This window comes from Melitaea cinxia, chromosome 18 (genome assembly GCF_905220565.1).
Source record: "Melitaea cinxia chromosome 18, ilMelCinx1.1, whole genome shotgun sequence".
In the NCBI taxonomy this organism is placed as follows: domain Eukaryota; kingdom Metazoa; phylum Arthropoda; class Insecta; order Lepidoptera; family Nymphalidae; genus Melitaea; species Melitaea cinxia.
The window spans coordinates 10,421,895-10,437,745 of NC_059411.1; the positions used below are offsets into that span (position 1 = coordinate 10,421,895).

The window sequence follows — 15,851 nt, forward strand, 5'->3', positions numbered from 1 at the left end:
TTTTCGTGATATATTACAAATTAGAATGAATAAGGATAATAGTAATAATTAAGTGGTGTTATAATTGGAATTTATACAAAATGAAATTGTTTTATCTTTCGTTAAACGGATCTAATTATATCTAATCGCAGTAATATGATTAAAATTTGATCAATTAAAACTATACTGATATACAGCGTCCATGACCGTATAGTTGACAATATAGGTGCCACCTGCAAGAAATCGTGCGGTACCTACCTACATACATAAATAATTATTTAGTTTATTTTCACATATGTGGGTCAATGCAATCACACACTGTACGTATCTATAGTCATGTGTTGCAGTCGAAAGGCTACCGGCCACTCGCTTTAACTAATATTAGAACTAAATAGTCTGGCTCGATGAGAAGATAAAATTTTGTTTGAACAAGAATCGATAAAAATCTGATACTGATGTATTATTGCAATACATACGTATCGTCTAACTTCCAATTTGTTCGACGATAAAAGACAATTTTTTATATATCGTTATATAAGGTTTAGAAAATAAAAATAAAAAATCTCATGAAGAAATCATGACTTCCTATTCAGCCTTACTGTTGTGACTTTTGAGATGATTTTTATTAATATCACATTTTCAAGTGTACCATTACTAATATACTTAATAATAGTTAAAAATAATTGTCATTTTTACATCACTGTCAACTACCAACACGAGAAATGTAATAAATACCATAGAGTCGGTAAACAATGTTTGTTTCATTGTTAAATAAGCTAAAATATAAATACAATGAAATAAACACCGAGCACTATAATAATATTGTATAGATTTTTTATCTCAAATTACTTGAGTTGGAATGTGAGCAAAATTTATATTTTATTGAACTAAAGAGTATAATTAATTAAAAAATAGCGTTATGTTTTATAATGTTTGTTGAGCAATAACTTGCGATCAATAACGAAAAGAAACCAATAAAATAATCAATGTTTGTATCTAGATGTAAATAAAATAATAAAGTTCACTAAACGCTCCAACGAACAATCAGTATTCACTGCTCGGAGAATGAATTTGTACGCATTATTCTCTCAACAGTAATTTTTTTATTAACCTATGATTAGAGGCATGTAAAATATACATTACAACACTCTGCTTTCGTTATCGTTAAAACCATTGCACAGATTGTTTGTTTAGAATAAGAATAATGTATCCAATAGGAAAAGAAATAACTTCATTTTTATTCATTCAAAGTTAAGCTAGCATCTATCGAATTATTGAAAACTTGGCCATTAAACTAGATAAACGTAATGAAAGCGAAATTCTTACTTGTCTACACCGGAATTGTCGGTCGGGTTTATGCAAGCCGAGCGCACTGCAAACTCCCCCCCTCGGTCGTTCACCCTTCCTTCCTACTACCTACTCCAAGTAAAACATTGCAGTTTTCGTTTCAAGCTGAATGGGTGGCGTGGGCGTACTCCGGTTATTGTCCCGCTTGCGGCGAGAGCGGTACCTCTGAAACTATTCTTGAAAATCTGCATAACATTCAGTTTCACTATGTTTTTATTACAAACAGTACATGTTGCATAGTTGTTATAAGCGTTCAATGCATTATTATTCAAATTGCTTATAATATCAATCTATTATACGAAAATGTGTCATAATCGATGATTTCATTGCCTCGATATTCACGCTATTTCGATTGCTACCCATTGGTTGACATATTACTGTTCAGAGAAACCGGGAAGAGGGTCAACGGCTGTGTCGTTATGCCTATTACGATGTTATCCACTTCTGTCTCCCGAGACCTTGGAACCGATTATGGAACCGATCTTGCTCCGCTTTGTACTTTTTTTTTTGTTAGTCAGTATAGCACTGCTTATGTATCTTGTAGCTTTAAAATATTCGCTTTGAATCTCTTATTTCGTCTGTAATCATGGGTTTTGTACGTAAATCGCATCGCATAATGTTGGTAGTACAAAGAGAAGTTAAATAATGATTTTTTCTGTAATTTGTAACCTACTAACATACGTATGACTTGAGATTTTCCTCGTTTTTATTTTATTTTATATGACTTGGTCGGCAAACAAGCGTACAGCTCACCTGATGGTAAGCTATTACCGTAGCTTATAGACGCCTGCAACACCAGCAGCATCGCAAGCGCTTTGCCGACCCTATCCCCAATTCGCCCCAGGAGCTCTGGTCACTTTACTCACCAACAGAAACACAACACTGCTTGAAAACAGTATTAATTAGCAGTGATATTCTGTAAGGTCGAGGTACCCCAATCGGGCTGCTCTATATTATAAAAAATCTCGGTTATTGTTTACTAAGTGAATATACGCCTTTTTACTCGGATTGATTTAAACGTTTCCCTTTGTACTAATCGTAGTGTTATTTTAAAGCCTAAATTATGATTAAATATGTTACTCAAAAAATTTACTAGCTGTATTTGTGTATAATTTCATCAACATCGGTTGAGCACAATGAGTTATTATTACTAAATAATAGTTCAATGGTTGAGCATTATTTTAAATCTCTATGGTCATAAAGACGTAAAATATAACTTGATTTTGTGCCACAATAGTATAAGTACGATAAGAATTGTTAGAAATGTATAATAATAGCTTGATCTAGTGGCGTGATCCTGTTTTTATTACATTCATACGTAATAAATTTAAAAAAATAATTACTTTCGAATGTAGAATATTAAATAAATACGTTTTGAGCATAACAAGTTCAATGACACCGTTTTTATCAGAGGATAATATGATGTAAGTTTTTATCTTTTTTGGAATATATTTAATTTATTGCATAAAAATTATAGTTTTAATTAAATAATATGAGAACCCTGTGTTTATAAAATGTTAATGACTGCATTGTTTCACTGTTTTGCAATATAAATTAACTTAATAACATATTAAATCAATGCTAATGCATCAAACAGTAATCAATCACGAAACTTTATTACACGACTTAAGTTTGAACTTTAGATTAAAATTCGATATAAAACTCTCATAATCTTGACTTACGTTCAAGTTCGTGTACATGTAACAAGACTTTCAATTACTAGCGCCTACGCGGACTACTGTCTCACTGATGTATTTTATATATGTATGTACCGTTGCGCGTTGTCACGTGATCGACATACGAATCGATCACGCCGTTTTGATGCTATCGATTTTTTTTTAATACCGCCGGGTCACAGTAGTTTTTCGTGTCTTAAGTACTCGATAAATACATTCGTGTAGACGGTCACGTAAACTCTATTTATTTGATATAATATTTGATCATTACTAAATTTTCCCACAATGTTTACGAGATCGAAATAACTATGACATTATGACTAATAAAAACCAATGTATTTTAATTGAAATCTTCTATTGGGTGTTGATCGTGGTATGTGAGTGGTCTTCAAAGTTTTTTTTTTTTTTTTATACAATTTGATTTTTTTTTATATCGATCGATTTACTAAATTGGTACTATTACTAATATTATTTTCTATATCAATATGTATACTTTCAGAGCAATTATTTCAATCACTAATTTATTTAGGTAGGACAAAAATAATATTCATTTTAATGTTTATGAAACGACCTCACCTACCTCGTGTGTGTGTGACCTCACTATATCGTTCTGATATGAGTATATTTACACCCAGCTATTTTTCATAAAACTACATGAGTGTCTTAGGTATAAAAACTGGTAATTTAGCAACATGTTAATGTTTCATTATACATATAAATGCGATATCCACATGACCACGACAGTCATGTTTTACGCATTGTTTTCATTGTTTGTAAAAAAAAAAAAAAAATTACTAATTTTGTAAAAACATAATGTCAGTAGGTATAAAGAAATAGGGAAAAAGTCATTTTTAAATGTTATCAATTTTTTATTTTAGTCTGTTTTTACTTATTTTTAAACGTTTTTATAAGGAAAATATAATTTAGTCAGAAATATGCGTCATTTGTAGGTACTATTACTAACTGTTAATCAAACTTCAGTCTTGCTAAAAACATGACGTCGCCGCGCAGTGGCTATGCAGGTGATGTAATAATTCCAGATTGTTCAACGTTGTTAAAGTCACGTAGTCTGTTCGAAGCAGGTCGAAAATGGGGATGGAGCTAGGGTCAACGTACGGACCCGCGGCCCTAATGGCATAATGGTTCGCAGTTTGCGAAGTGAATCTTGTATTATGCAACGATCTCAGAATTGTAGAGGAGCAATCTTTGTCATGGCTGATGAGGTATTAAAAAAAACCTGTTATAGTAGAGTAACCTTGAGTAAAAATATATGACGGGCTTGCTAGAATAATTAATAGAAATTGTTATTAAAGTAGATCCGAAATTACACGTGTTCACGAAATTTGCATGTACGTTTTTGTGATGTTATTAAACCTAGTCTTATAATATTGTGTATAAAAAAAAAGCGATTTTGATTTACATCTATAACTATTACACAATAATAGCTGAAAAAGTACTCGTTAGATCCCGATCAAATTTACCCACACCAAGCATCGCCTCTCGAATAAAACAATAGATAAGATAATTTAATCATCAGAATCGGTAAAACCACTGAAAAGGAATGATTTAACATAAAAAATGTAGTCGTATTGAGAATTTTTTCCTTTTTTTAAAGTCGATAAGGTAAAATCGGTTAGATTTAAAATATTGCATTAGACAATTTTTATGTAATTGTGCAATAGAAAGCGCACGTGTCCATGCTCTAAGGATCACGTCACTTAGTATCCTACTACGTACTTGAAAAGAAGACTGTAGTTACAAACTTTCAACGAGTGTTATTCATTACATGTTATTCTACGTTATTTGATACATCGACTTTTCATTCTCAATTCAATATCTACAGTTAATATACTTTAAGCAAAGAGTGTTTAGTTGTTTAGTACGTATGCCAATTTCTCAATAATAGTACAATTATTAGTTATGTATACAATACTCTGATATCACGAGATTAAATAAAAATTTTTTTTTTTATATATATAGGTATTATACCGTTTTATGTGTGTAGTTGTATACATAGAATATATAAATCACGTAGGTCTAGATTATCCGTGGAGTAACGAAGGCAAGTACTCGCATTAGCTGGTCGGATCGCGTTACGCGGCTAAATTATGGAACAACGCTCCTTCATCCAGCAGTATCATATAACTTATTTATGAAGGATTGGTAAAGGTCTTCCATTATTGTTTTTATCCTTGTCATTATAAATATACGAAAGCGTTTTATCTTAAATGTATCGTCTGCCTCGTCTGTAATTTTTGGTATGTTTGTTGAGTGATTGATTGATTAAACGTGTCTAATCTATCTAGATTTGAGATAAAACTTAGAAGACTCAAAACCGAAACACTCAACTCGCATAAGAATATATTCTCATTTCATTTCTTTTTTCATTTTTAATATATCGTATCTTACTTAAAAATTACATCTTACATAACATGTTTATCGCGTTTTATATCTAATAAATTATGTAATAGTAGTAATGAAATATTATTTTTAACAGCACGTGTAGCTTCCCAATAAAATAAAAACCAATAACAAAATACATGCCAAAAGATGTTCCTTTGAGTTAATTTTAGAATATGTGGTTAGACACGAGTTGCGTTCGTTCAGTTGCACATTTTAAGATTTCACAAGTTCATTAACCTTTTTGAAAAATAGCTGGTATCGAAATAAATAAACTGTGGCCTTATTTTTTTTAATTAAACAAGTACCTCTCAGGTAGTGTTGTATTATTATGTAAACAATAAAGTTATCGCAATTTCTTTATCAAAACTGGTTATAATCGTTGCGCGCGTATCTACAACAATAAATAAGGTTATAAAAATGTGTGAGAATCACTCATTGAAAAGTGATGTGTAGTCAACTTGACCGTGATAGGTGGATCACTGTTGGTACGCGAACTCTGTTATCTCACCGCGTGGCCGTCGGATGAACGAAGCGGCAACCCTCGAATATTTATCATCAGATTATGTCGCTTCTCTGTGCAGTGTTTAGGTTGGTCGCGTCACGAGTCTTTCGAGTGCGCCGTCGCCGCCAATCGCCGCGCGTATCATTCGCGCCACGGACTTCATAGCAAGCGTACAACCCATGCGTACACCCTGTCTGCCACCTATCGAAAACTCACGATCTCGATCAGCTGTTCACTTCGTAAACGTCGCTCGAAACTTCTAAACACGAAGTTTGTTTATCTGTCGCTTGAACATCGGCTTTCCGCACAATGGTAAGAAACAGTGGAATATTTGTGTCAGTGATAGTGATATTGTGTTTGTGGCGCTAAAATGCTAATAACTGAATCATAATAAATAACGTACGGACGGACGGTAGTCAGCTAATAAAAGTGCATTGTTGTCGTCTTCGAGCCATTCGGATCATTACGTGTGCAATTTATTTGTGGAGTGATAGGTATCTTTCATTTTATAAACGAAGTTAATAAACTTAATTTATTTAATCGTCGTGTTCAGTTTTTATCGTAATCGCATAACGTACAGGGAATATTTGTCGAATAATTATATATTTTTTTCGACTTCTGCTTCATAAGTTGAAGACTAGTAGAATCGATGAAGCGTCAGTTCACACTGCGCTTATGGTTGCGTCGCGTCTTGTTTTTGAGATATGCTAAAATTAGCGATCTCGTCCCCCGCTATCCTCAGGCGACTCGTTATGTAACCGGCCGCCGGTCCGGCCTTGACTCCCGCGCCGATCTCACCGACACGCCATTGGCAGACCGATGAGATGCTCCTATTGAAATTGAACGATGGTTTAATTTGTGGAAACAGGTCTTGAAGAATTGATCATATTGACAATACTAATATACCAGTGTACGTGCAAGAAATATACCTTGTGAATACTAATTATGTAAATTAGTGTAATTATTTTGCGTCGAGTTCATTCTTATGTTTGTGTAATATATGGAATAACAATATACGTCACAGATAGGGATAGAGTTAGCTTATTACCAAGTTATAAACGTTACCTAATATTATTTAACATTTAAACGTATACTTTCACATCCGACAATATGACTGTTTTATTCGTATATGTATCTCCTATCGTCTTTACCGGCGTAATAGGGATTCTTATCAGCGCGGCCTTGAAATAAATGCGTAAATATTTATCATAATTCATTGATCTATAGGTACGAATACATTCATCGTCTGTATTACCGTTTTTTTAAAGTTCTCTGTTGTTTGATATCGTAAATAAAATAATATTAACAATATTTACGATGCTTAGTGAAACCGAAGTAAAATTGTTATTGAGACAAACTTAACCAAAAACAAATATACATAATCCTATTTTTATACAAACTACCCATTAAAATAACAACTAATAACCACTTAATTAAAAAAAGTTAAAGTTATCGTAGATCCACGTCAAAACAGTTTTGTTTATTTTTTTACATTTGTAACATAATAGATCGGGACTGACACTTTAATTATAAGAGATGTTCCAAAACGAATGCCCTTGTAGATGTAATTGTTGAATTGCGTTGCTCGATCAACGGTATCACGGCCAAGGTCAGGAACAAAACGGCCGCTTCACGCCACTGGAATTTCGTATTAGTTTTTTTTTCTTATTTTTCTTGTAAACAAGACATTTTCATTTTGTGACCCTTTTTATTATTTTTGTTAGCGATATTAAAGAAAAACGAAAAATATGAAAGTTTAAGGCTGTGTGGTTTTGAAGATCTCACGTTAGTTAAGTGCTGAGGAATCGGTATAGACTTTTTGTATGATTTTTAAATACAGTTTCTAATAGGATGAAGAAGTGATATTTATTATAGGCCGGGTAGACAGAACGTCGGATTGTAATCTAGTCGGCAATCGATACGGGAGCCACCGCGTGGACTCCTGCGCGCGCATTCAGTTTCACTAGCAGTCTAGTGAATGGACGATTTGAGAAAACAGGAGATTTAGGCAGGGGGTGAGCGGGCAAGGTCGTTAACAAGGCCGGAGTTACTACCATCCGTACATCTCCCTTACACATAGCTACATCTGATTTTACTATCTTTTTCTTACAAATTCACTTTCGAAAGCAACGTAAATGCAACGGACAAAACACACCCTCCTGCTATTTATGTCTGGTCCAAGATGAATCGCATTTTGGCAACGTTTATTATTCTATTACGTCATTACAATTAGTTTCTATCAGTCAAGTCTTCCGGTATTCATTATACGCGTAAATTAGGGTGTTTTCTATTTTTATACCACCAACAACGTTTAAAATAAAGTTTAAGATCATAATTAGAAAGAGGAGATATTGCTTTTATACGTGTAGTCTTTTTCTTTTTTTTTTTTTTCTTTCTTTGTTTTGATATTTGATTAATTGATATTTGATATGGGTTTGTGATATTTAGATCCAGATCTTTCGTTCTTTTTGGTCTCATAATCAAGGAAGTAAGTTATCCCGCTAACATAACATAAATTAATCTAATAGGTTAATGAAAACTTGAACTAATAAAACTATAAACAATGTTATTATCGTAATAGTAATAGTTGATCGGCGTTTTGACGCCAAATCATTGACGCAAATATTATATCCCTGAGGAACATTTCTCGGGTTATCTTAGTAACTTGACATTTATTAATTAATCCCGTACTTCTGTAGTCAGTGCAGTAAAGATAGCTTGTGTTTAATGGCGTGTTATCGATTGCTTTAGGTTTATTCAAATAACTGCCAGCAGCGCGGCGGTCAACACGCAATTAAATTTTTTATTGTGACATGTTGTAGTTATAGCAATCTTGGGAAAATATTTATCGTCTCTATTGATTAGTAAAATCGCTTGATGTTGTCCTTTTTTGTGTTTTAGGTAAGCATCCAGTTTCTTCATTGCAAAATACATTGAGTTTTTTACTGTATTATCTCTAATTACTTATTAAAGAATACGAAGTTTTGTAAACAGTCGTTTATTTGTACCGCCAAGCTAAGCAGATTTTTTATTTCATTTCATTTATTTTGATCATAGTTATACTAAAAAAAAGCGAAATTTTTTCCTTGCAAATGAATCTTACGTTACAAAAGAAGGAAATTAAAAATTAAACAAGCGATTATACAAATGAGTTAACGTGGTGCTTGTCGAGAGTATCTAGGTTCATAGGTTGTATGCTACGCTACTCTAAGATGTATCACTCGTTTAGACATTGACCTTGAAGTATTGTTGGCTCATTAGTCGATTTCACATACGTTCAACATCGCGACACACAATGTTAGATCGTTCTCGTGTTTATCTATTAGCACTCGCTCCTTTACCGATGATATTGTCATTGTATAACACTATATTTGTTTTATAATCGCGATATATTTCTTAATAAATAGATGATCTCGTGAAATTCGTATCTCTTAAAACTAAAAACATTCGTTTGGTGCTTCAGGATTTTACTTATTTTCAATTCAAGATTGAGTTAAGAAAAACAAAAATGTTTCAATCGATAGATCGTAGCTGTTCTGACAATAATGTCTATAATTTGATTTAAATGATAGACCATGAAATAAATATAAGACCATGTTATTCTAAAATATCACCTTTTTTTGCTATTGTTTTATGCATTTTGTTCGCAGCGGTATAGAGTGCAAAGATGAGGTGTTTGCCGCACACCAAGTGCAGCACGCAGATTTGAAGCCGGTGGTAGTTCCAACGGTACCAGCACCCGCTCTCCAGGAAGTTTGTGTATCCACGGAACCTGCTAACGGAGCAATTGTGGCAGCTATCCTCCCAGAGGAGGAGAGACCTATACCCGTTACAGAGCTCATATTTGCACCAAGAAAGAAAGAAATGAACAAAGGATTTCTCATGTTCTCTCAAGACGAGGGACTTACAAGTGAGTGGAACTTGAACAGCAAAAGCTTAGGTATCACTGGCTTGCTTTTTATTTAAATTTATTTTACTCATAAAATAAATCCTTGGAACTACTTTTTAATGTTTTTCAGTGCTTAAAGACGAGCCGGAAGATTTAACTCACTTGGCGCCTACAGCCGGTGACGCATGTATACCCCTGGAAAACAGTCCATTTGATATGTTTGACGAATTCATACTAAGCGACAACTACTGCAGCTTACTCGGTGACGATCTCGCAAATGGGTCACCCGTTGATTCTTTAATCGGTGACTCCTTACTATCCTCACCCGAACCACAGGTTAATAATTTTAATTATACATATAGTATAAACCTCTTTCGTCTACATGGAGAAAGAGGTAGGCCCAGTAGTGGGATATTACAGGCTGAAGCGTAGCATATAAAGTATAAGCATCTTTTAATAAAACCATGTTTTGAATTAAAACTAATAAATAAAAATATTTCAGGAAAATGAATCGTCATGTGAGCAATCGTCACTTTTGACGGAACTGTCATTAGATGCCTTCGATAGTAATAGGTCGGATAATGATGTCGAAGATGGAAATTCACCATTCATCCCTACAACTGATGAGCTACCGCTCCTCGCTCCGGCTGTCATGTGGGGCGCCCTCCCCGATAACGTTAGCCAAGCTAGACCCCAACCATCGGAGGCTCAGACATCGGCACCGGCCCTGCAACGTCTACTAGTTGCGCCTCCTACCGGCCCACCACCGCAGGATCTCATTACGAATATTTACTCAGACCAAGGTACCAATATTACGCTCTCGAGTATTTAAAATTATATTATTTGTTACTCGTTTTATCACATAAATTATTTTTCAGGTCTAATTCCAAGTAAAAACATATCAACATGGGACACAGGTGTGAAAAGAGTTTTAAAGCAGGAAGAGGAGCCTACAGCGAAGCGTGCTAAGCGTAGTCCCTCCCCGGCTCCTCCCCCGAAGTCGCCTTCCTCGAGTGTCCTCATGAACCTCCTGGTGAGCGGCTGTGATGTAGACGCTGGGTACATTTGTATGGTGCAGTGCCGGCCCCGACAAAAAGCGAAAGCCTGAAACGGCTTTGCCTGTTCTCAAAAAAAAAAAAAAAAAACTGTGATAACGCGCGTCCAGTGATCGGTCGATAGTTTTATCCGGACCCCTCCATACAGCGATATTCGACATCGAATACGAATTTTAATTAACCGTGCCGTCAACTTGTGATATTACTACTGTTTATACATTTTCAATCACTTCCATTAACGATATCATTATACGACAATAAATATCAAACGAAATAGGTTTGTGGAGGTCTTAGGTATTGTTTAAACGGTGCAAGGCACCAGACGAGGACTCGAGTGTAGTTGATCTGTTTCAATGCGGTTTATGAAATAGACTTCTTATCGTTCAGTAGACCACAGAAGCTACACAACAAATCCTAAGTAATCTTTTTAGTTTTATTCTAGTGCTAAGTTTGAACGTGCGCATATCGGATGTGGTTATGATGAATTGTTCCTAGGTGTTCTAAGTCGACGCTCGCGTCAGGTCTGCCGCGCACTGTCTTATGTTTTTAGAAGTCAATAATTTAATTAATAAACTATTTTCGAAGGTCTCCTCTATTTATTCGATGTAGTTAAGTTACGAGTAGTTAGTAAATTACTGTTGATTTTTATATAGAACTAGAGATAAGACTGTTAGAAGCGGTCTGAATATCATAGCGCCCGTCGTTATTTAAATTTATTCAGATTTTATCTTTAGGAAATGTAGTTTTAAGGCAGTTTGTGAACACGATATGCTAGGTGTTCAACTGTTGTCACTGCCAAATCATTCATAGTACAATTTAGTGGACGTTTTAGTTGTGTTGTTGATTTTATTCTTTTTTTTTATAACGAATATGTATTCGTAGCGATCAAATAGTTATATTATTTTTTACGTTTACTACGTTTCATTTGTATTTTGTAATTAAGATGAATATTTAAGCAGCTACGAAACAATCGAATAAAATATAAAATTAGGTTCGACGAACCTCACTGAAAATAATGTAACATAATATATTTAAAAGACGTAAATTTCTATGCAGATATAAAAATCTTGTCATCATTGTTATTAAAAAAATATTGTTAGTGTAAGTGGATGATGTATGTATTATAGAAATATTTATTTTTCTTGAAATGAAGCATGAAGAGTTATGGAAATTGACTACGTTCGATATTAAAAAGATATGAGAAAATAGGTGAAATGATGCACATTGATTTTATTTAACCCTTCTTTCCTATCCCTTATACCTGGCAAGTATTAGCTTTAACTCAATTTGTGTAATACCTTGAGTAATATATTTTCTGGTAAAATTATATGGAAAATATACAATCGAATCATTTCATAATAAACATAAAACAGAAAATAACTTAATATAAATTTTAATTATTATTATTATTAAATTTGTAAAAATCAATTAGCCTATAAAGCGAACCACATTATTCTACTACAAAGGTACTATTCTCATTTCAAATCGTATTTGTTTATAATATGATAGCTAATAATTGTGTTTGCAGGCAAACGAAGAAAAACCGACTTCAATTATATCGACAAGTAATACAATGTAGGTAGACGAAAAAATAGTCAAGTAAATACGCATACGATAAACATCGGCAATCGAATAAATTAAAAATCATCAAAATCGGTACACCCAGTAAAAAGTTAAGCGGATTTTCGGGAGTTTCCCTCGATTTCTCTGCGATCCCATCATCAGACCCTGGTTTCCTTATCATGGTACCAAACTAGGGATATCTCCTTTCCAACAAAAAAAGAATTATCAAAATCGGTTCGTAAACGACGGAGTTATCCCCGAACATACATAAAAAAATATATACGGTCGAATTGAGTAACCTCCTCCTTTTTTTGAAATCGGTTAAAAATATTATATTTTCTAGATTTCAATACTTAACTCTTAACAAGATTAACATCGACACATCAATATATTTTACGATCGAAAGCTATTGATTGATAATATATACTCTGAACAGATTAGCGGCCATAGGAAAGTTCTAAGGAACAATCATTATTTAACAATCTCACATTACAAACAACAACAACAATAGGTATTAATATATTTATTAAGAATATTGTAAACATCGTCTGACAAGTGCCTTACAAAATAAATAACAGTTATACATAATATATATTTTTTTATAAAATGTAACTGAAGGTTATACTATTCTTAAACTTTTTATATGACGAGTAACATTTTTATTATGACGTAAATAATGAAGGTACTTTTGATAAAAGGTATTTCCGATAAATTTTATGGAGTAGTTAAAATAAAACAAATACAACGTAGATACTTTGATTCCTTATTTTAATTTTACTAAATTCACAGCTAGAATCAAAAATTAGTTAATTTTTGATTTTCCAATATTTCTTAACCAATTTCAAGGATCTTTTATCACTTTACTGTGGATTACATTCTCGTGAATAGCAATACGAAAGGGACAAAGTTTAGATTACTTATCAAAACGTTGACCTCGCCAACTTAAGTTACAACAATGAAATATAACTATTAAAGAATACCATTAAAAATAAAAACATTGTACTAAAAACTACTTCTAACGTATTATATTATAAAATATATTAGTACTTTATATAAGAAAATCAGAACTTGAACATCGATTTAATAAATACAATAATTATTGTTAGCGTTTGACATTTACCCTTTAAGTAAACATTTCCGTTTCTAATAAACATAGAAATAATGTGAGTTAAACTGATAACATCTAAATACTACGATTTAATGTGGATCTTATAAATATTACAAAACAGTGAAATTAAATTCTTTATCATTTCGTAAGATAAATTGTTGATGTTGGTTAGGAATGCCTTGGTTTAGTACATAGAAGAAACGTTACTTTCATAGAAAAAAAAAGCTTGTTTGAATAACGGTCCCTTGAAAGGAGAAACAATTGATTTCACTTAAATTAAATTTAACGATTATCTCGACGTTTGGGATAACACAAAATAAACGCTAAATTTTTAGATGGGTATTATAAATCCTGAAATAAAAAATAAAAAACAGTATAACAATTTTTATACCCAGCTGATGTGAATTTTTCTGACATGTTCTGTTTTTTTTTTAATTTTTTTTTTTTTTTTTTTTCGTGAGAACCGTCTACAGAATATTAGCAACTTTAATAGAAATAATTGGTCCATCCGTTCTCGAGTTTTGCGCTAAAATTAATCTAGCTAGATCTAGATCGCTAGATTAATTTTATTTATATAGATAATATATATGTATATATAGATGAGTTTAAAAGTACATACTCACTCGTCATCAACACAAGCGTTACAGAACGGAAGAGTTAATTTGATCATGTTTGTATGGAGCGTTCAATCTCTGGGGTTACTACACTAATTTTGAAAGTGGTATAAACAAACTACTTAGTAGGGAAGCGGTAAATATCAATCAATCAATCAATCATTACAGCCTATACAGTCCACTGCTGGACATAGGCCTCCACAAGTTTGCGCCAAAAATAACGTGAACTCATGTGTTTTGCCCATAGTCACCACGCTGGGCAGGCGGGTTGGTGAGCGGTAAATATAATGCCAGTAAAATCATACGAATATGGTTTATAATATATAAATAGTTATATTTTAATTTACTAGCCTAGGATTCGACTCGTTTACGCACAGCGCATAAATATTTTCAAACTTAGGATCAAATAAGTCCGTTTTGAATTCCGTTAATTCATTGTACTAGATATTTTTTTGTGTAAGCAAGAATTTTTAAATAATAAATACTATTAAATTTCAATTATATTAACTGGTTACGAATTTCATCATTTAGTTAGTTAAATATCATTTATTTTGCAAAAATTTGATAGTTTTAGTATTCTATAAATTCAATAATATATTTTATCGCTGGCTAAATTAGTGTAACACAAAAATACATGATTAGAAAGAAAAGTTCTGAAGCATCAGTACATTGAGAACCTCCTCGGAAGTCGCTTAAAAATAGTAATTTCTTTTAGTGGTTCTTGTTTTTAACCGACTTCCAAAAAAGGAGGAGGTTCTCAATTCGACTGTAAACTTTTGACCGGGTAGACCGATTTCAACAAATTTTGTTTTAATCGAAAGGTGGTGAGTGTCAATTGGTCCCATTTAAATTTTATTGAGATCTGATAACTACTTTTTGAGTAATCTTGGATAACGCATAGTTGCTTGACAATTTTTTCGTCGATCTACGTTGTATTACTTGTCGATGTAATTGAAGTCGGTTTTTTTTTCGTTTGCGAGCAAACACAATTATATAAATTCTATAGCTTTCCACTGTCATTTACAAAAAGCTGTTGATACGTCACAATTGTGTCTACTTCATTTACATAATATGTGTTTCACTCTCTCGTATATTTTTATACTGACCTTTGTGACACGACTATAACAGTAAAATGCGTGGCTTTAACGTTTATTAACAGTTTTTATTACAATTATTTGTAGGTACTACTGGTACGACGAAATAACATTGTAATACAAATGAGTTAGTTCTATAACTGAACCTGCCAAAACAGCCTTTAAAAATATCGATTATTTAAATATCGTTTTGTAATAACTGTGATATCGACTATGATATCGATGTAAATCGATCTCTTATTCTTAGTCCTTCAATAATTGCAATTACAATAGATATAGGTGCTAATCCATCATTGCTCGCATATTCCCAATACGTATTGTACTCGTAATTCAATAAGCAATAGATACGAAAGGATAAAAGTATAGCCCACTTTACTGTTAAACTTACTACAAAAATTATTAATTACCACTTAGCAACGGATAAATAAATACAAAACTTAAAGGCATACTGTGTAAATACCAGAAACATTGAATATTCTCGATAAAACAAAAAAAAAAAAACAATAATGGTAGATAGCATTGGGGATATCCGAAAGAACCCGCGCCGTAATAAGTGGAAAGATAACAAATAAAAGTTAAGCGAAAATAAAGATAAAGCGTGGTCGATTTAGTTCTACAATA

At 32.8% G+C, this 15,851-nt stretch overlaps 1 protein-coding gene across 2 annotated transcripts in view; it reads left to right on the forward strand.

Annotated features, from left to right (window-relative positions):
• LOC123662047 (hypoxia-inducible factor 1-alpha) overlaps positions 1 to 15,851 on the forward strand; it is a 127,258-nt gene that overhangs the window by 108,107 nt on the left and 3,300 nt on the right. Inside the window, exons 8-11 of one of the 2 annotated variants that reach the window (XM_045596937.1) lie at positions 9,558 to 9,817; positions 9,927 to 10,132; positions 10,299 to 10,599; positions 10,675 to 12,071. In XM_045596937.1, the coding sequence (XP_045452893.1) occupies positions 9,558 to 9,817; positions 9,927 to 10,132; positions 10,299 to 10,599; positions 10,675 to 10,904 (997 nt within the window). In that variant the 3' untranslated portion in view covers positions 10,905 to 12,071. Of the gene's footprint in view, positions 1 to 9,557; positions 9,818 to 9,926; positions 10,133 to 10,298; positions 10,600 to 10,674; positions 12,072 to 15,851 lie in introns of those variants that run through there. The other variant, XM_045596936.1, reaches the window with a different exon arrangement.